Source organism: Oncorhynchus masou, chromosome 30 (genome assembly GCF_036934945.1).
Source record: "Oncorhynchus masou masou isolate Uvic2021 chromosome 30, UVic_Omas_1.1, whole genome shotgun sequence".
Taxonomy (NCBI): domain Eukaryota; kingdom Metazoa; phylum Chordata; class Actinopteri; order Salmoniformes; family Salmonidae; genus Oncorhynchus; species Oncorhynchus masou.
Window position 1 is genome coordinate 45,406,869 of NC_088241.1, and position 27,662 is coordinate 45,434,530.

Below are 27,662 nucleotides of genomic sequence, written 5' to 3' on the forward strand. Positions count from 1 at the left end.
TGCTGCCATCAGGTGGCAAAGAAAATAAAACCAATGAACCCAATGACGCATCTAATGCATATGGAATCTTATCGACTCATCATCAGGGCCTTATTCATAAAGAGTCTCAGAGTAGGAGTTCTAATCTAGGATCAGTTTTGTCTTTCAGATAGTAATGAATAGATGACATGAACAAGGAGAACCTGATTCTAGATCAGCACTCCTACTCTGAGATACTATATTAATACAGGCCCAGGAAGGTATAATGAAACCCATTGCATAAGGCTTTTAAAAGGACGTTTTAGTATGTTTGAGTAAATACACAAGTATGTGACCATTAATATAACAAATGCAACGACTTCAGTTCCTTTGTATTTACCTGTTTAATAATGTTTATTGTGTGGGGAATATTGGCCGTACACATTTAAATGAATGGTGCATTACATTTGACTCCTACTTTAAGTAGTGTCTAAATAGTAGTTGTATAATATATCCATGTTTCAAGCAAATTAACATGAAGTTAAAACAAAAACAAAACATTTGTGATGTGAAACTCACAGCCAATATCAGCATTGTATTTCATTCAGTCTTACAGGTACGTAAATATGGCCAGTAACTTCACACTGGCAGATCTACCATATGGTGTTATCTATTCTCAGATGGGTTAGTCTTGGGAACAGACATCAGGGTGTCAGAGGAGGAAGGAGAAAGTACAGTTCAACACAAAGGGTCAGTGTGAAAACAGACAGAAGCACTGGAGTTAGGCTGGAGAGCTCTCAATGGTGACAGACAGACATTCCTAGTCCTACTGTATACGCCGGTTTGTAAATAAAACAAAAAAAGGGACTTTTACAATGGGGACGAATGAAAGACAGACAGAAAAATAAACAAATTGACCGATAACTGACCAACAGAGGACTTTTACGCTGCTATTGGTTGTTGCTAGTTGGTACTCTTTTACGCAGACAGCCCCCTGTTCTAAAGGGGACAATCAGAGAGACCTATGACAACAGATGCTCACATGGCCCCGGAGGGGTCCGACTCCTTGGGCTGGATGTTGCGGACCACGTGCTCCAGCTGGCCAGAGTCAGACACGTCATAGCTGGTCTTGTACTTGGCCAGGATCTTCATCAGGGGGCGGAGCTTCAGCCACCACTGTTCCTTAGGGATCCTGTGGCTGCAGGGGGACAGACAGAGAGGAAAAGATTGTACAGTTGAAGTCAGAAGTTTACATACACCTTAGCCAAATACATTTAAACTCAAGTTTTTCACAATTCCTGACATTTAATCCCAGTAAAAAAATCCCTGTTTTAGGTCAGTTAGGATCAACACTTTATTGTAAGAATGTGAAATGTCGGAATAATAGTAGAGATAATTATTTATTTCAGCTTTTATTTCTTTCATCACATTCCCAGTGGGTCAGAAGTTTACATGCACTTAATTAGTATTTGGTAGCACTGACATTAAATTGTTTAACTTGGGTCAAACGTTTTGGGTAGCCTTCCACAAGCTTCCCACAATAAGTTGGAGTTTTGGCTCATTTCTCCTGACAGAGCTGGTGTAACTGAGTCAGGTTTGTAGGACTTAAGGTGTAGGTGTTACTGTCAGGGGGTGCTGTACAGTGACAAAAGCTGTCAGAGGTAAAGTGACCTACACAAAGTCAGTTTCATCCTTCAGCTGTACGACGGGCTGGAAGACCAGGGCCCTGCGACGCATCCCCAACAGACAGCACGTGTCTTCTGTGTTGGCAAACACTCTCCCTACAAAACAACAGTCAGCAGTCACACACTCATCCATGATGTATATGCCACTTCACGGTTATGGTCCAAGTTTCTAGTACATTATTATGGGTAATGGTTGTTTAGTCAACTTCCTACAATTGGAATGTCACTATACTGTCTACATGGATCTAGGATCATGTTTGAATGGGAAAGGGGAAATACTGTTCTAATTTAGGTTTGACAGAAGGAAACATCTGAATAAGAGCAAACCAAAGAAAAATACACAGATCCAGAAATATCAAAATATAATACCTGCTCTAGTTTTTTTTAACAGAACCTCCAACTGCTACAAACACCAACTAAACTCTATTTGAGACATGTGACACTACAAGGGCATGATGGGTAAAGGGACATGGAACTAGATCTAATGAAATAGATGGTCATGGAGCCAGAGTCAATTAATTAAGTCATTTACCTTCATCTTATATCATCCATGTGCACAACAAATAGACAAAAGACAAAGAAGAATGTCATGTTTTAACGTTAGCCTTAATCAAGAAACTAGTATAGTACTTATTTGACTATTTATTTACTTAGTAAATAAGTAATATAAAAACATGTACATGATGTGATATGCACTTATAGTGCAGTATAAGCTCAATTGTCACATTTATTATGGAATAGTTACTTGCAATTTCCATCATGCAAAGTGTTCTGCTGTGTGATGGATGCATTGTGAACAAAACTACCTAAAACACCCAAAAGGTTATTGAAGGACTCCATGACATATCCAGGTAAAGGTGCTGCATCACGATCACAATCTTCTCTGAGGACACTAGGAATCTACTGGCATGACTACAGTCTTTACTACTGTACCTTGTCTGAAGGTCTCGTTCATTTTCTTGGTGAGCCATAGCATGGCTTTGGCCGAGATCTTTGTCCCAAAGTTGCGGTCGAAAGGAGATGGTGCCCCTCCCTTTCAAAACAATCACAACAGCTGTCACTATATTCACCTCTTCTCAAAAGTAGTGCACAATATAGGAAATAGGGATCTGTTTTGGACGCAACCACAGAGTATTCTACGGTTACCTACCTGCTGCATGTGTCCTAGTACATTCTTCCTGCAGTCGAACACTCCTCTCCCTTCCTCAGAGTACAGCTGGTAGATGAAGTCTGTCGTGTAGTTCTCGTTGCTGTTCTCATTTCTGCCACACCAAAATGAGAATGAGGGAGTGAGTGAGGGAGTGAGTGAGAGAGGGATTGAATGAGACGGTGAGTGAGTGGATACGTCCCAATTATCTCTCCTTTCTCCCAAAGTGTACACTTTTCTCTTGCCTTCACTGAAAAGGAGATATTGGGACACATCCAGTGAGTTAGTGCACTGCGTTACCTGAGGACCAATCCTCTTTGAATGGCTCCCTTCATCTTCTCTGTCAGATGCTCAACGTTGGACTGAAACAAAACATGCTACGAGTCAGTGTTCCTTCTCTTGACCAGCAAAAAGCATAACTGCACCTTAAAAACATTGATCTATATTGGGCACAAATCCATTCTGTTCCACTTACACATGCTCTACTATTATACTGCACTGCTAGCCAAATAGAGCAACTTGAGTATCTTACCTAAACAACAGTCTCTGCAAAGGCAGATGGTCATAACCTGATGTTAGCTGTTATAACTGCTTAGGACATATTCCATTTACAGTATGTCATGGTTATGAGATGCTATGAGGGTCCAAGTTGAAGGTTTTTGGGAGAGATTAACTTGCACATATATTCCTGTCTGTTTAAGTGTGCGTTTGTCTCACCTGAAGGTCCCTGATGTCAAAGGGTTCTTCGTAGATGTAGGCAGCGTCCGCCCCAGCAGCCAACCCCCCGACACTGGCCAGGTACCCACAGTACCCTCCCATGGTCTCAATGATGAACACACGCCGCTTGGTCCCGCTGGCAGACTGCTTGATGCGGTCGCATGTCTGACACACACAAACACACTCGCAGAGTTAGACAGACGCCGACAGCATTAGTCGGGAGATCAAGTGAACAGACACACCATTCCAGGCAGACTACTGCCACAACAGAAGGTGCTAAAAACATGTGAACTCATTTTCTTTCTCATTCTGTTCATACATAATAAGTGGAGAATTCCTGGATTGTTCACGACACGCTATGTTTACACATCTGAAGTGAACAAGTCAACCCAGGCTTCGTGATAGTACATCCCTCATCATAGCGTTACTCCGCCCTACTCGTGGCAGACAACCATAAAGCATTCTGATACTGCCGCAGGTCATTGAGTGGTTATGATACCACGACACGGCTCGCTTGCTATACTAAGCACACATGGGCCCGTTCGTTCTAAAATGTTCTATTCACCAAAAGACTGGAGACCTGCAGAAGGCTAAAAAAGTATATATCGTTTTGTGGTAAATATGTTACATTACATGCAGTGTGTGATACTGTCTAAACATTGCACATCTAAATGTTGTGTTATTTTGTAACAGAGGTAAAACATCTAGAAGAGAGATTTCAATCGATAAGTCATCAAAGTAGTGTGATCTTAGCGGGGGTTTGTCCCTTACCTCCACGATGGAATTGAGGGCTGTGTCTGCCCCAATACTAAGGTCAGTGCCAGGCACATTGTTACTAATGGTGGCAGGCAGCATACACATGGGGATGCAAAACTCCTCATAGCTGGACCGAGCCTCATACAGCTGCAGAAGACACTCAAGCGCCTGAAGCAGTAGGCAGTAGTACAACACGCATTAGACAACCAGGGGGAGACTTCTGACTGAGAGACGGTCGAACACACCTCTCGGAGACACTGATCGAGTGTACCCTGCTATTCCGGGCTCTTTCCGTGTGATAGCAGCTATGGCTTCCCATTGGCAGAGAGGGGGATGGCAGGGAACGGAGGGAGGGAAGAGAGAGGGAAGGATGGAGGAAAAGGCTAAGGTAAGGAACTGGTAGAGGAGGTAGGGAGGTGAGAGGAGGGGGTAGAGAGGTTGGAGGGTTGAAAAAAGAAGCGATTCATCTGATGGAGAGGCAGAGAGGCCTGTTTGGGTTTCGCAGCTCAATGCAGCTGGTGACACTGCGTACAGTACCTCAGCCAATCGAAGCGGTGGCTGGAGGCGGGGCACACAGGTGGCAGGACAAGCACGGGTCAAGTCCACAAACAGAGGATGAGGATGATGACAGAGGGGGGACGGAGATGAAGGAGGAAGAGATGTCGGTCAACTGGTAGCCCAGACTGGACCTCTGCCTTGTCGTTTCACAACATGCTGTTTGGACTGCATACAACAACGTTGTGATGTTGTGCCTATCTGCTGTATACAATCCTTAAAAAAGAGGACTCTTGTACAGTAACTCTTTCACAAGGACCTTTGTTAAAAAAAAAACGAACTGGACTAGATTCTGGTGGATGAATAATCACTAAATTATTTAACCGTGTGCTAAAAAAAAGTGCTAAATAAAAAGAACTGTTCACCATTTTGCTGTAATCTTTACACAAAACACTTACTAAGGGATCGTTCTAAAAAAATGTTTTATGCAAACTTAGCAATAGCACACACGTAGTATCAATGTGAGAGCTTCAACAGCTACTAACGACTTAGCTACCACAACCTAACAACTACAGCATGTTAGTTTGTGCATTTTAGAGGGTAAAAGAGCATTCTATTAAACACTAAGCAGTGTAAAGCCTGAACGTTGTTGACCGTTGGTCTTTGTTAATGAGGTAGGTACACACACAGTCAAGGGGCAGGCTGGAGCAAACATGGTGGCCACCACGACACATAGGTACGGTCAAAGCATGCCTCCATGTCATTACGCACTTACCTGGGAGTGCTAGGGACAACTCGGCTTTGGTTTACCAGACATCCAATTCCCCCTCTGGGGATCAATAATGTTTATTCAAATTCAAACTATGTGTAATGAATGTTTATCTGTTAGTTATAAACTGAGGGAAATATTTAGCCAACATTCACTGCGTGGTTGTTAATTTCAGAAACGGTGTTATTGAATCAATTGTTACATTTAGTCAAATTTAGTACAGTAGATAAAATAAAACATTTTCCTATTCAGGTCCAAAACCTTTTGCCCTGTCAACTGTATCAATGCAAATGTTGGCCAGGATAGCTGATCGTGATAGCTGATTGGCTGATGCTGGTAAATGGAAGGCCGAGGGGGTTGGTCCAGGTCAGCGTTGCCCCTTTATGTGATTGGCTGAGCCTACCAGGAAGTAGGTGTGGCTAGCTCTTTTTTTCCCAGCCTCGCTTACATCAGTGATGGCGTTCAGAGCTGTGTCAGCGCCAATGCTGAGGTCTGAACCCGGCACATTGTTGGAGACAGTGGCTGGCACCATGACCATGGGCACACAGAACTCGTCATATTTCCCACGGGCTTCTAACAATTCCATGAGTCCCAGGTAGGCCTGCAGGGCAGAGCCAGAGCCAGGGGTTTTAGTTACGAGATGGTGCTGATAAAGCAGACTGACAGTCAGGGAGGAGGAGACATGAAAGGATGCCAAGGGGAGAGCCAAGTCTATCACAACGGACAGCAGCGTGAAACAGACAGGTACCACTCCAGACATACACACACAGTGTTCCTACACATGTGTGCATACACGCGCACAGGCACACACACACACACACACACACACTCAATTGAACACACTCTTACATACACATATATAGAAAGCTGGTGAGCCTAGTGCACAGGTGTGCGTGAAATGACGTGTGACTTAATGTGCATTCTGTGTTTTCCAGTGGGACCAAATTATCACTTATCTTTTAAGTTTCAGACCGTTGGTTCACTATTCATTTGAATGTTTTGAATGCCTCAACTAAAGGATCTATTCTAGGTTTTGAACTGAAATCAAAAACTGAACAATGAACCAACTGTTCTTTTCGAATTCTTAAATTGAACTGATTATTCATTTACTTATGCACTTGATGCAACAACAAGTACCAAATAATGGGCATGGCTATGCATTAAAGCAGGTGGGTACGAGCCAACGCTACAAAGAAGCAGATTGATGGAAAGGGTTGGCAAAATCAACATAACAATGTTTTCTATGATGAACTCACACAATAAGCATTACAAAGTTATATATTAGTTATATATACATATTAATACTTTACATCTACAGTATAATACACATGAATGATTCATTTGAATCATGAATTTAATTACAAATACAGAGTACCAGTCAAAGGTTTGGACACACCTACTCATTTAAGGGTTTTTCTTAATGTTTTATTATTTTCTACATCGTTGTAGAATAGTGAAGACATCAAAACTATGAAATAACACATATGGAATCATGTAGTAACCCCAAAAAATCGAAATATATTTAATATTTTTCAAAGTAGTCACCCTTTGTATTGATGACAGCTTTGCACACCCTTGGCATTCTCTCAATCAGCTTCACGAGGAATGCTTTTCCAGCAGTCTTGAAGTAGTTCCCACATATGCTGAGCACTTGTTGGCTGCTTTTCCTTCACTCTATGGTCCAATTTATCCCAAACCATCTCAATTGGGTTTAGGTCAGGTGATTGTGGAGGCCAAGTAATCTGATGCAGCACTCCATTTCTCTCATTCTTGGTCAAATAGCCCTTACACAGCCTGGAGGTGTGTTGGGCCATTGTCCTGTTGAAATACAAATGATAGCGCAACCAGATGGGATAACCAGATGGGATGGCGTATCACTGCAGAATGCTGTGGTAGCAATGCTGGTTAAGTGTGTCTTGAATTCTAAATAAATCACTGACAGTGTCACCAGCAATGCACCCCCACACCATCACACCTTCTCCTCCATGCTTCCCCGTGGGAACCACACATGCGGTGATCATCAATTCACCTACTCTGTGTCTCACAAAGACACTGCGGCTGGAACCAAAAATCTCCAATTTGGACTCATCAGACCAAAAGGACAGAATTCCACTGGTCTAATGTCAATGGCTTGTGTTTCTTGGCCCAAGCATTTCTCTTCTTCTTACTGGTGTTCTTTAGTAGTGGTTTCTTTGCATCAATTCGACCATGAAAGCCTGATTCACGCAGTCTCCTCTAAACAGTTGATGCTGAGATGTGTCTGTTACTTGAACTCTGTGAAGCATTTATTTGGGCTGCAATCTGAGGTGCATGTCAAGTAACTCCTTTCCTATCCTTTTCTATGGCGGTCCTCATGAGTTTCCTCATGAGAGCCAGTTTCCTCATAGCGCTTGGTGGTTTTTGCGACTGCACTTCAAGAATAATTCTTGAAATGTTACACATTGACTGACCTTGATGTCTTAAAGTAATGATGGACTGTCGTTTCTCTTTGCTTATTTGAGCTGTTCTTGCCATAATATGGACTTGGTCTTTTACCAAATAGGGCTATCTTCTGTATACCTCCCCTACTTTGTCACAATACAACTGATTGGCTCAAACATATTAAGGAAAGAAATTCCACAAATGTACTTTTAACATACTTTTAAACGCATTCCTGGTGACTACCTCATGAAGCTGCTTGAGAGAATGCCAAGAGTATGCAAAGCTGTTATCAAGGCAAAGGGTGGCTACTTTGAAGAATCTCAAATTTAAAATATATTTTGATTTGTTTAACACTTTTTTGGTTACTACATGATTCAATATGTGTTATTTCATAGTTTTGATGTCTTCACAATTATTCTATAACGTAGAAAATAATGCAAATAAAGAAACTCTTGAATGAGTAGGTGTGTCCAAACTTTTGACTGGTACTGTATATATTGTAAAATACATGAAAAATGTGTAAAAAAACTAAATCTAACACAAAGCTCGAAATTCATGAAATAATAATATCTACTATATAGCAAAAACAACAGGCGTCAACATACCTCGAATCCTCCGATAACTAACAATGCATTTATGTTATGTGCTCGCATCTGCTCAGCAATTTTTTCAACATGCTTTGCAGGGAGAGTTCTGAAAAAAGAAAATAGGATAAAGCAACAGAAGAGTTACACAGTTTTACATTTAGTGTGTGGGGTGGGGAGGAGACCCTACCTGTGTACTGTAAAAAATAATTGCACTTCAGCATGGTTTTGAGGCACAGTCGATGCCACCCTGGGCTATGGGCCAGAAGGTCGAGGGTTCGCTGACCACCACAGTCGAGTTTACTTTTCCTGCCCGGCTCATTACACAACGATCAGAGCCAGCTGCAGACAATAATCAGCTAGGGGGAATCCGTTTTTCTACATTTTGATGCTATTTTTATAATTATATAAAATAAATGCAATGATTTTCCACCAGCGGGTTTCTGTGTCAATGCACCACACACAACCAATAAGCAACGCATAACTGCATACCGATTACCGACTCCGAGCGCTTCATCACGGTTTGTATTTTCAACACCACAATCAAATGCAATACGACAGTCTCGACTTACAGAAGATACATCCCTCTCTACTCAGTATCAAAGGCTTGGCAAACTCTGAATGTTATTAAACTTTCTGGTGTTTTGTAACAGATGTTTCTTTCCATTCACCGAATGGCCGGTGTGCAGTTTGGATGTTGAAATGATATTAGAATGGAGTCGAATGTGCGCCGGTAGTCTACAGGAGACTTTTGAAGTAGCCTCATCAGCTTGAAACATTATGACTGGTTGCGTTTATGCCACACAAAAAAAAGGTCATACATTTTAAAAGTTAAAGATGTACTATGCAGAAATCGCTCAGCCGTTTCCTGGTTGCTAAAATTGTAATAGTTTGTCTAATTTCAGTTTGTGACAAAACAAGCAAGTATAGTGTAGATAATCATTGCACCATCTAAACTGCTGTGAAATAGATTTTCCATAACGCAAACAAATTGTATTTTTTCTATAATATTATAATTCAAGTGAGTGATATTATATCAAATAAGTTTGCATTTGGGATGGAGACGTTACCGTTTTGTTCCCAACAGAGATCCACCTTGCCCTGTCCATCCTCCGACATCTGCCCATTTGATCTCTTTTATCTGAAGGGACAAAAACACAATCAAAACAAACCAAATCACATTTTATTGGTCACATCCACGTTTAGCAGATGGTGTTGCTGGATGTAGCGAAATGCTTGAGAAAATATTGGAGCCTACTGTAACTTGTGTTGATTGCCCTTACAGTTGCTTGCGAAAGTATCCACCCCCTTGGCATTCTTCCTATTTTGTTGCCTTACAACCTGGAATTAACATGGATTTTTGGAGGTGTTGTATTGATTTACACAACATGCCTACCACTATTTATTGTTTGTGAAACAAACAAGAAATAAGACCAAAAAAAAAAGAACTTGAGCGTGCATAACTATTCACCCCTCCAAAGTCAATACTTTGTAGAGCCACCTTTTGCAGCAATTACAGCTGCAAGTCTCTTGGGGTATGTCTCTATAAGCTTGGCACATCTAGCCACTGGGATTTTTGCCCATTCTTCAAGGCAAAACTGCTCCAGCTCTTTCAAGTTGGATGGGTTCTGCTAGAGTACAGCAATCTTTAAGTCATCCCACAGATTCTTAATTGGATTGAGGTCTGGGCTTTGACTCGGCCATTCCAAGACATTTAAATGTTTCCCCTTAAACCACTTGAGTTTTGCTTTATCAGTATGCTTAGGGCCATTGTCCTGAAGGAAGGTGAACCTCCATCCCAGTCTCAAATCTCTCGAAGACAAACAGGTTTCCCTCAAGTATTTCCCTGTATTTAGCGACATCCACCATTCCTTCAAGTCTGACCAGTTTCCCAGTCCCTGCAGAGTAAAAACATCCCCACAGTATGATGCTGCCACCACCATGCTTCACTGTGGGGAAGCTACATTTTAGTAACATCTGAACAAAGTACCTTCTTCCATATGTTTGGGGAGTCTCCCACATGCCTTTTGGCGAACACCAAACATCTTTGTTTATTTTTTTCTTAAAGCGATGGCTTTTTTTCCTGGCAACTCTTCTGTAAAGCCCAGCTCTGTGAAGTGTACAGCTTAAAGTGGTCCTATGGACAGATACTCCAATCTCCGACGTGGAGCTTTCCAGCTCCTTCAGGGTTATCTTTGGTCTCTTTGTTGCCTCTCTGATTAATGCTCTCCTTGCCTGGACTATTAGTTTGTTGTGGTGCCATATTCTTTCTTTTTTTTAATAATGGATTTAATGGTGGTCCGTGGCATGTTCAAAGTTTCTGATATTATTTTACAACCCAACCCTGATCTGTACTTCTCCACAACTTTGTCCCTGACTTGTTTGAAGAGCTCATTGGTCTTCATGGTGCCGCTTGCTTGGTGGTAAACTACTGAAAGAGCTGCTTCCTGTGCTTGGCCCTCCTAACATAATAAACGGCTCTCTATCCCCTGGATGTGTACCAAACTCACTAAAAGTGGCAGTAATAAAGCCTCTCTTGAAAAAGCCAAACCTTGACCCAGAAAATATAAAAAACTATCGGCCTATATCGAATCTTCCATTCCTCTCAAAAAGTTTTGAAAAGGCTGTTGCGCAGCAACTCACTGCCTTCCTGAAGACAAACAATGTATATGAAATGCTTCAGTCTGGTTTTAGACCCCATCATAGCACTGAGACTGCACTTGTGAAGGTGGTAAATGACCTTTTAATGGCATCAGACCGAGGCTGTGCATCTGTACTCGTGCTCCTAGACCTTAGTGCTGCTTTTGATACCATCGATCACCACATTCTTTTGGAGAGATTGGAAACCCAAATTGGTCTACACGGACAAGTTCTGGCCTGGTTTAGATTTTATCTGTCGGAAAGATATCAGTTTGTCTGTGAATGGTTTGTCCTCTGACAAATCAACTATACATTTCGGTGTTCCTCAAGGTTCTGTTTTAGGACCACTATTGTTTTCACTATATATTTTACCTCTTGGGGATGTCATTCGAAAACATAATGTTAACTTTCACTGCTATGCGGATGACACACAGCTGTACATTTCAATGAAACATGGTGAAGCCCCAAAATTGCCCTCGCTAGAAGCATGTGTTTCAGACATAAGGGAGTGGATGGCTGCAAACTTTCTACTTTTAAACTCGGACAAAACAGAGATGCTTGTTCTAGGTCCCAAGAAACAAAGAGATCTTCTGTTGAATCTACAGTCGTCTCAAATAAAACTGTGAAGGACCTCTGCGTTACTCTGGACCCTGATCTCTCTTTTGAAGAACATATCAAGACAATTTCAAGGACAGCTTTTTTCCATCTACATAACATTGCAAAAATCAGAAACTTTTCCAAAAAAATGATGCAGAAAAATGAATCCATGCTTTTGTCACTTCTAGGTTAGACTACTGCAATGCTCTACTTTCCGGCTACCCGGATAAAGCACTAAATAAACTTCAGTTAGTGCTAAATACGGCTGCTAGAATCCTGACTAGAACCAAAAAAATGTATCATATTACTCCAGTGCTAGCCTCCCTACACTGGCTTCCTGTCAAAGCAAGGGCTGATTTCAAGGTTTTACTGCTAACCTACAAAGCATTACATGGGCTTGCTCCTACCTATCTCTCTAATTTGGTCCTGCCGTACATACCTACACGTACGCTACGGTCACAAGACGCAGGCCTCCTAATTGTCCCTAGAATTTCTAAGCAAACAGCTGGAGGCAGGGCTTTCTCCTGTAGAGCTCAATTTTTATGGAACGGTCTGCCTACCCATGTCAGAGACGCAAACTCGGTCTCAACATTTGAGTCTTTACTGAAGACTCATCTCTTCAGTGGGTCATATGATTGAGTGTAGTCTGGCCCAGGAGTGAGAAGGTGAACGGAAAGGCTCTGGAGCAACGAACCGCCCTTGCTGTCTCTGCCTGGCCGGTTCCCCTCTTTCCACTGGGATTCTCTGCCTCTAACCCTATTACAGGGGCTGAGTCACTGGCTTACTTACTGGGCTCTCTCATACCGTCCCTGGGAGGGGTGCGTCACGTGAGTGGGTTGAGTCACTGATGTGGTCGTCCTGTCTGGGTTGGCGCCCCCCCCCTTGGGTTGTGCCGTGGCGGAGATCTTTGTGGGCTATACTCACCCTTGTCTCAGGATGGTAAATTGGTGGTTGAAGATATCCCTCTAGTGGTGTGGGGGCTGTGCTTTGGCAAAGTGGGTGGGGTTATATCCTTCCTGTTTGGCCCTGTCCGGGGGTGTCATCGGATGGGGCCACAGTGTCTCCTGATCCCTCCTGTCTCAGCCTCCAGTATTTATGCTGCAGTAGTTTATGTGTCGGGGGGCTAGGGTCAGTTTGTTATATCTGGAGTACTTCTCCTGTCCTATTCGGTGTCCTGTGTGAATTTAAGTGTGCTCTCTCTAATTATCTCTTTCTTTCTCTCTCTCTGAGGACCTGAGCCCTAGGACCATGCCTCAGGACTACCTGACATGATGACTCCTTGCTGTCCCCAGTCCACCTGGCCGTGCTGCTGCTCCAGTTTCAACTGTTCTGCCTTTTTATTATTGGACCATGCTGGTCATTTATGAACATTTGAACATCTTGGCCATGTTGTTATAATCTCCACCCGGCACAGCCAGAAGAGGACTGGCCACCCCACATAGCCTGGTTCCTCTCTAGGTTTCGGCCTTTCTAGGGAGTTTTTCCTAGCCACCGTGCTTCTACACCTGCATTGCTTGCTGTTTGGAGTTTTAGGCTGGGTTTCTGTACTGCACTTTGAGCTATCAGCTGATGTACGAAGGGCTATATAAATACATTTGATTTGATTTTGGTGCCCCTTGCTTAGTGGTGTTGCAGACTCTGGGGCCTTTCAGAACAGGTGTATATATACTGAGATAATGTGACAGATCTTGTGACACTTGGATTGAACACAGGTGGACTTTATTTAACTAATTATGTGACTTCTGAAGGAACTTGTTTGCACCAGATCTTATTTAGGGGCTTCATAGCAAAGGGGGTGAATACGCACCACTTTTCCATTTTTTTCCATTTTCAAAACGTTATTTTTAAAATTTCAATGCAGTGGAGCGCAGCAGTTAATGTCATCCCCCTGGTAATCTCTTTACAGTCGTATGGTGTTGTTACGTGCACAGAGTGTCGTGAGAACATACAGTTGAAGTCGGAAGTTTACATACGCCTTAGCCAAATACATTTAAACTCAGTTTTTCACAATTCCTGACATTTAATCCTAGTTAAAATTCCCTGTCTTTGGTCAGTTAGGATCAACACTTTATTTTAATCATGTGAAATGTCAGAATAATAGTAGAGAATTATTTATTTCAGCTTTTTTTATTTTATCACATTCCCAGTTAGTCAGAAGTTTACATACACTCAATTAGTACTTGCCGTTAAATTGTTTAACTTGGGTCAAACGTTTTGGGTAGCCTTCCACAAGCTTCCCACAAAAAGTTGGGTGAATTTTGGCCCATTCCTCCAAACAGAACAACGGTCATTATGGCCAAACAGTTCTATTTTTGCTTCATCAGACCAGAGGACATTTCTCCAAAAAGTACGATCTTTGTCCCCATGTGCAGTTGCAAACCATAGTCTGGCTTTTTTATGGCGGTTTTTAAGCAGTGGCTTCCTCCTTGCTGAGTGGCCTTTCAGGTTATGTCGATATAGGACTCATTTTACTGTGGATAGATATACTTTTGTACCTGTTTCCTCCAGCATCTTCACAAGGTCCTTTGCTGTTGTCTCCTTCCTGAGCGGTATGATGGCTGTGTGGGTCCATGGTGTTTATACTTGCGTACTATTGTTTGTACAGATGAACGTGGTTCCTTCATGCGTTTGGAAATTGCTCCCAAGGATGAACCAGACTTGTGGAGGTCTACATTTTTTTTCTGAGGTCTTGGCTGATTTATTTAAATTTTTCCATGATGTTAAGAAAAGCAGTGAGTTTGAAGGTAGGCCTTGAAATGCATTCACAGGTACGCCTCCAATTGACTCAAATGTGGTCAATCAGCCTATCAGAAGTTTCTAAAGCTATGATGTCATTGTCTGGAATTTTGCAAACTGTTCAAAGGCACAGTCAACGTAGTGTATGTAAACTTCTGACCCACTGGAATTGTGATACAGTGAATTATAAGTGAAATAATCTGTAAACAATTGTTGGGAAAATGACTTGTGTCATGTACAAAGTAGACGTCCTAACCGACTTGCCAACACTATAGTTTGTTGACAAGAAATTTGTGGAGTGGTTGAAAAACAATTTTAATGACTCCAACATTAGTGTATGCAAAGTTCCGACTTCAACTGTAGCTGCACATAACCCTCTCTAAGAAACCTGTGCATAGCTGTCTAAGAGACCTAGGAGGGGATTCTAAACTCACCAGTGATTATTGTCAAATACAGCTATCTAGGGACTACTGGGCAGGTGCTTCAAATCCATGTACTGAACTGTTCTTGTTACCGTAGTGAGTTTAGATCCAACTAAAGCTGAGACTGAGAATTTCTAGTTCAGTACCAGTAGGGAAAGACCAGTAGAACTAGATTTACAAGATACATCATGGTCTTTCATTGGAATGAATCCTCTTTTATAAACGAATGGCACAGGGGGACAATAACAAAACAAGCCTACTCCAGTGAAGTATTTGTATTACGCGTCAGCCATGTCATGTGGCCCCCTGTTGGTGCAGAGTGGTACTGCTCTTACCTGGGAGGGGAAGTGACATCATTGACCAAGTAATTGATTTACAGTAATCTGGTCAGATTATCCTACTGCTTGTACTCTCTATCAATCACCTCAACATTAACAGCCATGGAGTCAGTGGACGGCTAAAGGTGACATGTTCAACTGTCAGCTAGACTGTCATCTACACTGTCAGCAAGACAGCCATCTTTTCTCTTTTTGTTTTTTTCTTCATTCATGTCCATATTTTATCTGCCCATTTCATATCAAAATGGTACATAACAGAGATATGAGCGATCCTGTGGCGGCAAACCTTGTTTGTTTGCAGTCAATCTAATCTAGAGTACATTATTGTAAGTGAATCTCTGAGTCTGTGTGGCATCTTCTAATCCAAATGATATGTGTTATAAATTGTTAGAAGAACATAAGAATACAACTCGTTTTGTCTGTTTATGATTACCTGTCCCTTGTAGAATCCCTCGAAGCCATCGTTGACAGCGAACATCTTGTGTCCCTCAGAGATGCCCACCCTGACGGCAGAGCGGACAGCAGCGTTCATGCCCGCTGCGGGGGCTCCCACATTCAGCACAGCAATGTTGAAGTTACTCTGCAGGGAAAAGGGGAACAGGATACACCATTACCAAAACTGTCAACTGAATATATATATATATATATATTTAACTTTTAAGCAGGGGGTAACAGAGCTAGGTTGGGAAGGGGGAAAGGGGCAACAGAGCTGGGCAGGGAGATAACATGTGTGCATAGGGCCAGAAAACAATTAAGGCTAGGTCATAGGCATACCCCCTGCTAGCTCAGACAGAGATAGACCACGCTGACACATTAGAAACATGTTAGAAGAGGCAACACTGATGAAAAACATTCTCAACACTGGAAAATGGACTTGGAGTGTAAGTCATGTGCAAAATAAACATCCCTCCTGTTATAGATTTCACAGGAATTATGGGGAGGGGAAACTTGAGCAAACATAAAACAATGCTGACTTTCTGTCACCATGCAGGACTCATGACCTGTGATTGACTTACATGTGGGAGTTCTGATTCTAGTTTACGGTGAGCCAGGAGCTTGTATGTTTTCAGATTGTTTTCAAAACTCCTGCAATCAGACAAAAAAGGGAAAGATGTCTTACAATATAGATATTACACAAATACAGAGGAACAGAAATCCACTTACGTTAGCACAAAGTGAGACCTAAATGAATGATAGAATTTGGCCCTACAGCCCGGTTCAATTGATCCTACCATTCTGTTAATAAGTGGATTCAGGAGTGATTCATGACCACGTGACCAGGAACACCTCTAGGTTCTGCAGTAGTTTCAGGTTATAACTAGGGTCCAGAGTGTTTCCTAGCCAGATCAGGTGGTCAGGAAAATATCCTGTCCCTAATAATAACAAGTTCCTCAACATTAACCCACTACTTTTATTCTGTAAATGGGGAAACAATGTCCTAACTGGTGAAGAGGATGTCCCTCAGTGAACTCCAATCATTCCAAACTGGGTGACCCTGACGTAATATAGTGATCTAATTTACTGCCTGACCAGGTCCTTTCATGCTGGCTGCTGCTCTCTCTGTGTATGTATGTGTGTGTGTGTGTGTGTGTGTCAGTGGCCCAGTAGGTCACGTGTCAAGAGGCCTACTAACATCAGCACGAGAAACGGGTCACTGTCCCTAATATTTCACACTGGGCTGGTGGTTGTGGCTGTAGCTGTAGCTGTACAAAGCCACTACAGTGGTTGGTGATGTGGCTGTACCTGCCGCGCAGCTTCACAGCCTCTTCAAACTTCTTCTCATCCATGGCTTTCTGCACCTCTTGAGTCTGGTGAACCAAAGCAGATTTGCATGCAAATTAGCAGACGCTTTTATTCCGAGTGACTTATACATTTCTCTAACGTGTATGTGATTCCTGCCTTAGTAGGACATCAAGTCGATGCAATCTAATGGTAGGTATCTAGGTAAGATCCGAAGGGTTTGCAGTGCAGTCATTGAGAGCTGCTCTGTGAAAGCAACCGGCAGCCACATGCCTTGGATAGCGATTAACCAAAAAAACACCTCGCTCAGAGAACAAAACAACATTCATCCCAGATCCCACTTGATGCACTTATATTTCCCATCAGGCAATTCTCTCATTCCTCCATGTGTGTTTGTGAGTGTGAGGGTGCGTGTGCACGCGAGTAGCATGCTGCCTTGTCCTGGCTACAGTACTCTTGTCTACCTACCATCTGTACACACTCCATGAGAGGCAGTCTCACCGCCTGGTTTCCACACAGAGAGACCACACAGGCCGGTGTATTAGCTGTAGTTTCCAACAGGGCAATGACAGCCTCCACACCCATACGACTGGCCTGGAGAGAACACACAGCCACACATAATAAAGATAGGAAAGATGCCACAGCCAGAAACCTTTCTCCAGAGCAATGTACAATACACTGAGTGCATGTTAGTACATGTACAGAATGTGATCCCTGTTGGAATTCAACCCAAGACATTGGCACTGCTTGGGTAATGCTCTTAGCAACTGAGCCAAACGGGACCACATTAAACATATACTGACATCTCTTCCTCTTTGCCTGAGCTCACACAGGGATTATCGCCTTCCCTCTCTCTGTTTCCCTCACTCTCCCTCTGTTTTCATGCTCTCTTGCTTCCTCTTTTCATTTGTTGTATTTCAGAGGATGTAGGCAAACTGGAAGAGCTTGCCAGCCCTGGATTTCTCCCACTCTCTATGATAGACCAGTACGCCGAGATCAACACATGTGCCATGTCCTCAAATCTGTTAATGTGCTTAGCCTAAAAGCAGCAGTTGTTTCCTCCCCAGGCCTAGTGAGTGCATGTCTTCCACGCGATTAATCTCGTGGGACTGCTGTACACTACTAGCCTGGTCCCGGGTCTGTTTGTACTGCCCTGTCAGCTTTTATGGTCATTTTGTCACGCCAAGCATGGGAGTTGGCAAAACAGCACAAACATATCTGGGACCAGGCTAGTACATGATTGCAGATGTGGGGTAACGGCCAGGAATGTGGTCAGAATACGGTCAGAATACCTACCAGGATACGGTCGAAGGCAGAGGGGGTTCCTCCCCTCTGGACGTGGCCCAGGATTGTCACACGGGTGTCAAACCCCAGGCATCTGACAACAAGCTGGGACAAAAGGAACCATGTTTTAGGTAGATTGAGGTGGTTTTGGCGGCACTCTTTTAAAGTCTGTCTTATAGTAATGGTATAGGAGTAATGGTCATGCGATACACTCATGCAAATGTTAGCTCTAATACTAGGCTAAATACTGAAGCAAGTATTGTTGTATCTTTACGTACTGCAAGTAAACTATCAGATATTATTTGACCTAATATATTCTCGACATACACATTTGTACTAAACAACAAGGAGAAAATACTCCCACAAGCTGAAGAGTCGAGCGAAGGGAAAACACAATGCACATGCAACCCATCCTCCCTATTCCACTCATGTCTTTGGGGTCTTTACAAGATGCACAGATCCCAAGCTTAAAAAAGGGTTGACTTTCAAAATGTGACACAAATAAATAAATAAGACATTCAAGCACACGCTGGATTAAATGCTTTGCCTCAATTCCTGAGGGCCTAGAATGAAATGGTAATATGCTGTGTCATATTGTGCTAGATTATAAAAGGACTTCATTTTCAAAAATGATTAACCATGCAACTCAATTATTTTCCATTTATAGTGTATTTGACAGCGGAAGTACTGATGCGTTTTGTACAAAATGTACCTCTTTACAATGTGTTCCATAGGCCTGGCTAGACATGTACAGTAGGTTAATAAAATGTATCTGCTAAAGCTGTCACACAGCAAATGAAGATGGTAGAGGGAAAAAGCAGGTTATCAGCTGTAAAGTCAGTTTGAGGCCACTCAGGAAGCAGTCTTACCGCAGGGTGTGTGTGTGCGTCAGAGCATTCAAACCAGAGTGCACAGTCAGCGAGTGAAGCCACACCAAGGGCAGCACGGTAGCGATAGAGGCCTAGCAGGAGCTGTCTGCTATAGGTCTGAGTTGCTGTACTTACATCCTTGACATGGTCTGTCGTTATGGGCTTGTTGTTACAATCAATTGCCCCCTCGGCTACTATTATGATATTCAGCCTTTTCATTCCTGCCCGGTTCTATATGAGGGAGGGGGTGGAAGACACATGACAGAAACTAAAACAGAGGTTTTGCCATGGGCTCGCAAAAGACGGAGGGCCAGACAGTGAAAACATTGTCCATGGACCAGAGAGCAAGTGTTGATTCTTGGCGGCTTATTAACCAAAAAATGCTCACAATCTCTTTGTTTGAACATGTCCTTAATATCACATCATTTACTAACTTGGTGTTGACACATAATACTCTGCTCGTTTGCCAGTGGACTATTTTGACACTGTTGGGCCTACGTACTTTTGGTTTTGGCCCTGTAACACGCTAAGGTACTCACGTCCTTGACAACACTACCGGTTATAGCTTTCCCATGTCTGTCAATGGCTCCCTCAGCCACTATGATTATGTTCAACCTTGAACCCCTGGAGCGAGTCTGGACCATAACATTTTATTTCCAAACAGAAAACAGCACAATAACACACAGGTAAATGACCGTAACATGACCAAATAACTGCAGATCAGATCGTAACGCAATGTTAGCTTCATGTGACATTGAACTGAACTTGTTCCCATTCTTGGTTAAGCTAACTTTTTTATTCTAAAAGTAATCATTTATTTCTAAATTGTTCAATATAAACAACAACAAACGAAACAGAGTGAACTGGATAGTGAACGAGCATTACTTATTACAGTGAGTAAGTGTTGTGAGGTTAATACGTTACCGCAGATAGCTTCTGACACATCTTCTCCTCCCAGCCGTCCTCAGGGGGCATCTCAGGAATCAGCACCCAGTCAGCACCACACGCCAGGGCACTCACTAAAGCCAGGTATCTGGAGACGCACACACAGACACACAAAGACGCACACACAAGTCAGACAACAGCACCCAGTCAGCACCACACGCCAGGGCACTCACTAAAGCCAGGTATCTGGAGACGCACACACAGACACACAACGATGCACACACAAGTCAGACAACAGTACCCATCGGCCCCACACGCCAGGGCACTCACTAAAGCCAGGTATCTGGAGACGCACACACAGACACACAAAGACTCACACACAAGTCAGACAACAGCACCCATCGGCCCCACACGCCAGGGCACTCACTAAAGCTAGGTATCTGGAGACGCACACACAGACACACAAAGACTCACACACAAGTCAGACAACAGCACCCATCGGCCCCACACGCCAGGGCACTCACAAAAGCCAGGTATCTGGAGACGCACACACAGACACACAAAGACGCACACACAAGTCAGACAACAGCACCCATCGGCCCCACACGCCAGGGCACTCACTAAAGCCAGGTATCTGGAGACGCACACACAGACACACAAAGACGCACACACAAGTCAGACAACAGTACCCATCGGCCCCACACGCCAGGGCACTCACTAAAGCCAGGTATCTGGAGACGCACACACAGACACACAAAGACGCACACACAAGTCAGACAACAACACCCATCGGCCCCACACGCCAGGGCACTCACTAAAGCCAGGTAGCTGGAGACGCACACACAGACAAACAAAGACGCACACACAAGTCAGACAACAGCACCCATCGGCCCCACACGCCAGGGCACTCACTAAAGCCAGGTATCTGGAGACGCACACACAGACAAACAAAGACGCACACACAAGTCAGACAACAGCACCCATCGGCCCCACACGCCAGGGCACTCACTAAAGCCAGGTATCTGGAGACGCACACACAGACACACAAAGACGCACACACTAGTCAGACAACAGCACCCATCGGCCCCACACGCCAGGGCACTCACTAAAGCCAGGTATCTGGAGACGCACACACAGACACACAAAGACGCACACACTAGTCAGACAACAGCACCCATCGGCCCCACACGCCAGGGCACTCACTAAAGCCAGGTATCTGGAGACGCACACACAGACACACAAAGACGCACACACAAGTCAGACAACAGCACCCAGTCAGCACCACACGCCAGGGCACTCACTAAAGCCAGGTATCTGGAGACGCACACACAGACACACAAAGACGCACACACAAGTCAGACAACAGCACCCAGTCAGCACCACACGCCAGGGCACTCACTAAAGCCAGGTATCTGGAGACGCACACACAGACACACAAAGACGCACACACAAGTCAGACAACAGCACCCATCGGCCCCACAGGACAGATCTGAACTCACACACAAGGTCACACATAAGGTGTGTTAGCATATCAGTTTTTAAATACGTTTAAAAGTCTGTGTCTGTCTTACCCACAATGCCTGCCCATGACCTCCAGCACAAATGTCCTCTGGTGGCTGAAAGAGAGATGAGCGAGTGAGAAGATGACATTTGAGAGAATCATTGGCTCACAGACAAAGTAAAAACCCAAACAACATTTGCTAAAGCTACTATTGCTAACCTCTGTGCGGTGGTCATGATTGCATCCACCACCTCTATGATCCTGTGCAGGGCAGAGTCCGTCCCGATTGTCATGTCAGTGCCACAGAAGTCGTTGTCGATAGACCCCACCATCCCGACGATGTGCAGGGCTGAATACTTCTGGACAGCATCTTCATCAATCAAACCTGCGGCAAAGTTTAAGAACAATGCAATTATATACTTTTGTGACTAAGATTGAAATAAAGGAAAGCAATTTGTTCCAAGTTCCCTGACTCTTCAATGTGAGGTGGGATTAGCCATAACTTCTAAGCAGAAAGGTTAACTTGACATTGGAGCTTCATTCTAAGTTAGGATACGAAACATCCAACACGGGTACACAATGTGAAACTAAGACCAATTCATTCTCAAATAAAAACCATGTCAGAGGACAGAGTTGTTGTCTTCCCGGACAAATCCTTTCAGATGAAAAACATTTGGGGATTTATTATCCTGTTCTAGCAGCGAGCTCACAATGGATTACCTCATCTGCAAATACACTTTTAAGACTGTTCAGCTTACCACAATACCAATCTTGACATTTCCACGTCTTTTCAGTGTCAATATGTCACCCTGTCAGTATGACCTCTCTCTTTTACAGCCCCATACCTTTCTCTAAGCTCTCTTTCAATGACCCCTACATCATGCTCCTGTCTGTCGCCGCAGCAAACAAACCCTTCTGAAGTACACTTTTCTCTCTGCAATCCCTTTCTCTCGTACTTCTCTCCTGTCCAAGCAGCAAACAAACCCTTCTGCAGTACACTTTTCTCTCTGCAATCCCTTTCTCTCGTACTTCTCTCCTGTCCAAGCAGCAAACAAACCCTTCTGCAGTACACTTTTCTCTCTGCAATCCCTTTCTCTCGTACTTCTCTCCTGTCCCCGCAGCAAACAAACCCTTCTGCAGTACACTTTTCTCTCTGCAATCCCTTTCTCTCGTACTTCTCTCCTGTCCCCGCAGCAAACAAACCCTTCTGCAGTACACTTTTCTCTCTGCAATCCCTTTATCTCGTACTTCTCTCCTGTCCCCGCAGCAAACAAACCCTTCTGCAGTACACTTTTCTCTCTGCAATCCCTTTATCTCGTACTTCTCTCCTGTCCCCGCAGCAAACAAACCCTTGTGCAGTACACTTTTCTCTCTGCAATCCCTTTCTCTCGTACTTCTCTCCTGTCCCCGCAGCAAACAAACCCTTCTGAAGTACACTTTTCTCTCTGCAATCCCTTTCTCTCGTACTTCTCTCCTGTCCCCGGTTGAAGTGCCAGTCCCCACCTTTCCAAACCTTCGATCCCTAACCCCTCTCCTGTCCCCGGTAGAAGTGCCAGTCCCCACCTTTCCAAACCTTCGATCCCTAACCCCTCTCCTGTCCCCGGTAGAAGTGCCAGTCCCCACTTTTCCAAACCTTCGATCCCTAACCCCTCTCCTGTCCCTGGTAGAAGTGCCAGTCCCCACCTTTCCAAACCTTCGATCCCTAACCCCTCTCCTGTCCCAGGTAGAAGTGCCAGTCCCCACCTTTCCAAACCTTCGATCCCCAACCCCTCTCCTGTCCCCGGTAGAAGTGCTAGTCCCCACCTTTCCAAACCTTCGATCCCTAACCCATCTCCTGTCCCCGGTTGAAGTGCCAGTCCCCACCTTTCCAAACCTTCGATCCCTAACCCCTCTCCTGTTCCCGGTAGAAGTGCCAGTCCCCACCTTTCCAAACCTTCGATCACTAACCCCTCTCCTGTCCCTGGTAGAAGTGCCAGTCCCCACCTTTCCAAACCTTCGATCCCTAACCCCTCTCCTGTCCCCGGTAGAAGTGCCAGTCCCCACATTTCCAAACCTTCGATCCCTAACCCCTCTCCTGTCCCCGGTAGAAGTGCCAGTCCCCACCTTTCCAAACCTTCGATCCCTAACCCCTCTCCTGTCCCCGGTTGAAGTACCAGTCCCCACCTTTCCAAACCTTCGATCCCTAACCCCTCTCCTGTCCCCGGTAGAAACAAAACCAGCCCCATTCCCCACCCTGCTGGACCAGTTCCTCCAGCAGTCCGCTCCACTCCTCTCTGAAGAGGTTGGCCCCAGTCAGGCTGCCGTCCCCTCCGATCACACACAGGTTGGTGATGCCCCGCTGCACCAGGTTGTGGGCTGCCTTCAGACGCCCCTCGTGGGACCGGAACTCCTTGCACCGGGCACTGCCAATGACAGTGCCACCCTGGCATGGTGGCATTACACAAACATTGAAGTGGATGTAAAATACAGCCCAGATGCAAGATGCCTACTCACACCAATCAATTATAGCTCTGTCTATGTCTACTGGTTTTGTAAATAGGCTACTGTGATTCAGTGTGTGGTCATCTATTTATGTCCTACATGGATGGTACAGTACTCACCATTTGTAACATGCTGGAGACACTTTCCCAGGATGCCTCCTTTATGTTCTCTTCTCCACCATCTACCATACCCTGATATCCCTGTAGATACAACACAGATGTTACAAAGTACACACGCACACTTCTTAGGCTTAACAACCCCCCACTATCTGTAATATCTGGACTGGCATGCAGTGTGTATATCAATCATTATCGTTGCGTGTTACCCCTGCACAGAATCAAATTAGAAATGTCCAAGTACAAGACTAAGCAGTGCTCTAAAAAAAAAAAAATATTGGTAGCACAGGGTAGCAATACGTTTTGTGATTTCAAGTTCAGTCCAATTTTTGGAACTAATTTAGCAATCACGTCATGTTTTGCTTGAATTACCTTTTTTAATTGGTCCCCGAACCCATAGGAGGACATTTTCAAATTTTTATCTGTAAAACTTCCACTGTCAAGTTGTCAACTTGACTTTGAACTTATACTGTCCTTCACGAGTTGCTGAATTTCCTGTTCACCCTCACAGGTGAGTTGAAATGATACAATGCACCAACTTTATCAAATAATTCAACAAATGTAACAACAACCAGAGCGTAGGCCTACTGACAAGAAACGATACACATGTAATAACTTTGCTTCAGCCTACTGACAATAAACGACACAAATGTAATAACTTTGCTTAGGCTACTCCAAATGGCACAAACATCATTTTGCCATTCAATGTTTATCTGAGTGAATATACTTTGAGGCGGACTGGTGCTACCAAATGAAAAAGCTCCAGGCCGCACAGACGACCAATGCTTATAGGAGCATAGCCTATGCAACCAGAATGGTCGCAATTTAAACCAAAGAGTTATAAAACAAATATGTCCTACTGTGTATCAGGTCTTTGGCTTTCACATCCTGTTTAAACGGACACGGAAGCCAAACAGATTACCTGAGCAGACCCGAAAGGGAAAATACATGTGATCTGTCGACTAATGCCTTTAGTCATTGATATAAAAGTGTAGGCCACCATGGACACAAATGACAGAACGAGCAGGCATTTTAGGCCCTGGCCTGCTCAGGCAGTGAGCTGCATAGAGGCTTAACATATCATAATTCATTCAACATATGCATCATCATTAGACCCGAGGCGTAAGCAAAACCCAGCCCATTTGTCAGCGTGTAGGCTATATGTGAAATAGATGGTCTGGTTCCATCCAGAGGGTTAGAATATGCAACACAAACATTGCCCTGTACTGTAGCCTACTGTAGGCATGTATCCCTGTGTTTGTAATTCAGCTTCCACATGATAGATGCAAGAGCTGGTCAAATGTTGGGCCGTAGCCTCTAATCGGCTAATTTTGAGAAAGATTCCAAATGTTGATCAGTCATCCTGTTTGTCTTCATACAAAACCACCCTGGAAGGTAGGAACATACTCAGCTCAGTAAGGTGTTTACAACGTGTTTTGTCCCAGGAATAAAACTCAAGATAAATACAGAGTGCTCCTTGTCTTGCTTTGCCCGGATAGTCCCACCTGTTGGCTTATCCTTGGGTAAGGAAGGATTTGTGTTGTTTGTAAAGTAGTGCTGTGTGTACAGAGTGTCTAGACTCACCTCGCGAATGAAGTAAACTTTGGCTCCCACATAGATTCCCATTCGAACGACGGCCCGGACAGCAGCATTCATTCCTGGCCAACAGAAAACTCACTTGAATAAGGCATTTTTAAATAACTACATTTGAATACTGCTTAAGACTCCTGTAGCGATGTGTCCTACATAGTCTAATTAAATCAACAAGAGAACATATGGCCAAAGCACAGGAGTCCTGCGCATACACGTATGAGCGTACGTGGTGAATAGCTCAACATGTAATGCCATGCCCCCTTTCAGGCCGAAGTCGGAATCTTTTATCACCATAAGAAAGAGCCTCGCTTCCAAAAAATACCAACACTGTGCAGTCCGCTTCCACTGCAGGACTCCCAGTCTCCCACTGCCATGTTCAGTTGCCTTGGAGAGAATTGTAAAGATGGTGTTCTGTGCCTACAATTCTAATGTCAGGTTAACCAACTGTAGCTTCTTAGACAGTAGGAATAATGATTGGTGTGCTTTAGACCAGGCAGATCCGTGGAACTTGGCTGACGAGGCCAAGGCGTTTATAAACAATCTGATAAACGTTTGGTTTCACAGTGCAATAGTTGCTAGGCTAAGCTGTTACTAAGCAACACACTTCTGAGATTGACCATCAGGAGGATATGAAAGAAAGCAAGGGAAAGCAGGGAAGAAAAAAAGAAGAAGAACTGGTACAGACTTCTCTAAATGAACCTCATAGGGCCGAGCCTAACATTGAGTGTGTTATAAAAGCTATTACATAATGACAAATCCATAGTTCTTCATCCATAATCATCATAAAGGGATCGTCCGCTGCCACTTTACAAGTCAAGTGATCATGGCTGTTCTGTTGGCGTAACTACATGAATATGAATAGCATCGTTATATTCGTATTACCTCTTGTAAACGATCTGATTATGAGTGTGGCAGAGCCAGAGAGAACATATGGGTATTGTAAGCTACAAGTCTGACGGACTCATCCCACTGGGCACAAACAGGTTGAATCAACGTTGTTCCCATGTCATTTCAACGACAACAGAAATGTCATGTGATGACGTTGAATCAATGTCTAAAACGGATTTGCAAAAAGTAATCAATGTAAGGGACTGTTTTCTTTTTTTCTCCCAACATTTAATCTCACTCCAATGATATTTTGAAATGTTTTGTTGATTTCACATTAGTTGACAACTCAACCAAATTTAAATCAACTGGCATTGGTGCCCAGTGGGACTTATTTCTGAAGCTGACATTCTTGTTGTTGTTTTCAGTCGGCCTGAATGCTCTCTGATCCTCCAGATGAGTACTACAGTAGTTGTACTTTCTGAGGCCCAAGACTTATGTTTGGGGCCTAACAGAGGCTGAGCAGTAAGGCCTGCAGCGACAGTGAACCCTGCAGCGCAGTGAGGCAGACAACATTGCTTTGGCATTATAAAGCCTCCCACAGGGGATCGATCAGTGTACTCCTGGCCATTCCTGGCTGAGCCAAAGGCATCTTGACTGCACTGTAAGACTTTTCAATATTAAAACACTGTAGAATGCACAGTAAAATTCATTATGGGTAAAATACTCAAATTTCTGATATTAATTGGAATAATTAACAGAATTTCAGTATTTCTTTACAGTATGCCTAATGTAGATTAAAATGTTCAGTTTCAGGCACAAACCGAATGCTGCCGGGAGAGACGCATAAAGCTCAGATTATTAGCAACAACAACAAAAAATGAAGAAAAAACTAATCACGCAGATAATAATTGTAATGATTAGGCTTCGCTCTACCGTAGCCCCTGGGTACAGTAGCCACCGTGAATAAAGCGCAGACTCGTGACTGTTAGGTTTGCACCATTAATACAGAGCAAATGGCTTGTTTCTTGCCCAAACAGTTAAAAATATATATATATTTTTTATTGAATATTCGAAACATACAATATGCTTGCAGTGAAGCC

At 43.7% G+C, this 27,662-nt stretch overlaps 1 protein-coding gene across 5 annotated transcripts in view; it reads right to left on the bottom strand.

Annotated features, from left to right (window-relative positions):
• Positions 1-343: 343 nt before the first annotated feature.
• Positions 344-27,662, bottom strand: part of pfkpa (phosphofructokinase, platelet a) — a 35,587-nt gene continuing 8,268 nt past the window's right edge. The window contains exons 2-23 of one of the 5 annotated variants that reach the window (XM_064949116.1): positions 25,726-25,799; positions 24,145-24,225; positions 23,777-23,966; positions 21,764-21,929; positions 21,615-21,659; positions 20,083-20,191; positions 19,294-19,389; positions 18,302-18,394; positions 17,474-17,599; positions 17,009-17,073; positions 16,282-16,351; positions 15,699-15,845; positions 9,603-9,673; positions 8,554-8,641; positions 5,976-6,128; positions 4,279-4,431; positions 3,508-3,672; positions 3,091-3,152; positions 2,794-2,905; positions 2,577-2,676; positions 1,634-1,739; positions 344-1,156 (exon numbers count right to left, since the gene is read on the bottom strand). In XM_064949116.1, coding sequence (XP_064805188.1) covers positions 997-1,156; positions 1,634-1,739; positions 2,577-2,676; positions 2,794-2,905; positions 3,091-3,152; positions 3,508-3,672; positions 4,279-4,431; positions 5,976-6,128; positions 8,554-8,641; positions 9,603-9,673; positions 15,699-15,845; positions 16,282-16,351; positions 17,009-17,073; positions 17,474-17,599; positions 18,302-18,394; positions 19,294-19,389; positions 20,083-20,191; positions 21,615-21,659; positions 21,764-21,929; positions 23,777-23,966; positions 24,145-24,225; positions 25,726-25,799 — 2,432 coding nt within the window. In that variant the 3' untranslated portion in view covers positions 344-996. Of the gene's footprint in view, positions 1,157-1,633; positions 1,740-2,576; positions 2,677-2,793; positions 2,906-3,090; positions 3,153-3,507; positions 3,673-4,278; positions 4,432-5,975; positions 6,129-8,553; positions 8,642-9,602; positions 9,674-15,698; positions 15,846-16,281; positions 16,352-17,008; positions 17,074-17,473; positions 17,600-18,301; positions 18,395-19,293; positions 19,390-19,697; positions 19,794-20,082; positions 20,192-21,614; positions 21,660-21,763; positions 21,930-23,776; positions 23,967-24,144; positions 24,226-25,725; positions 25,800-27,662 lie in introns of all 5 variants that reach the window. The other 4 variants (XM_064949113.1, XM_064949115.1, XM_064949112.1 and 1 more) reach the window with 4 other exon arrangements.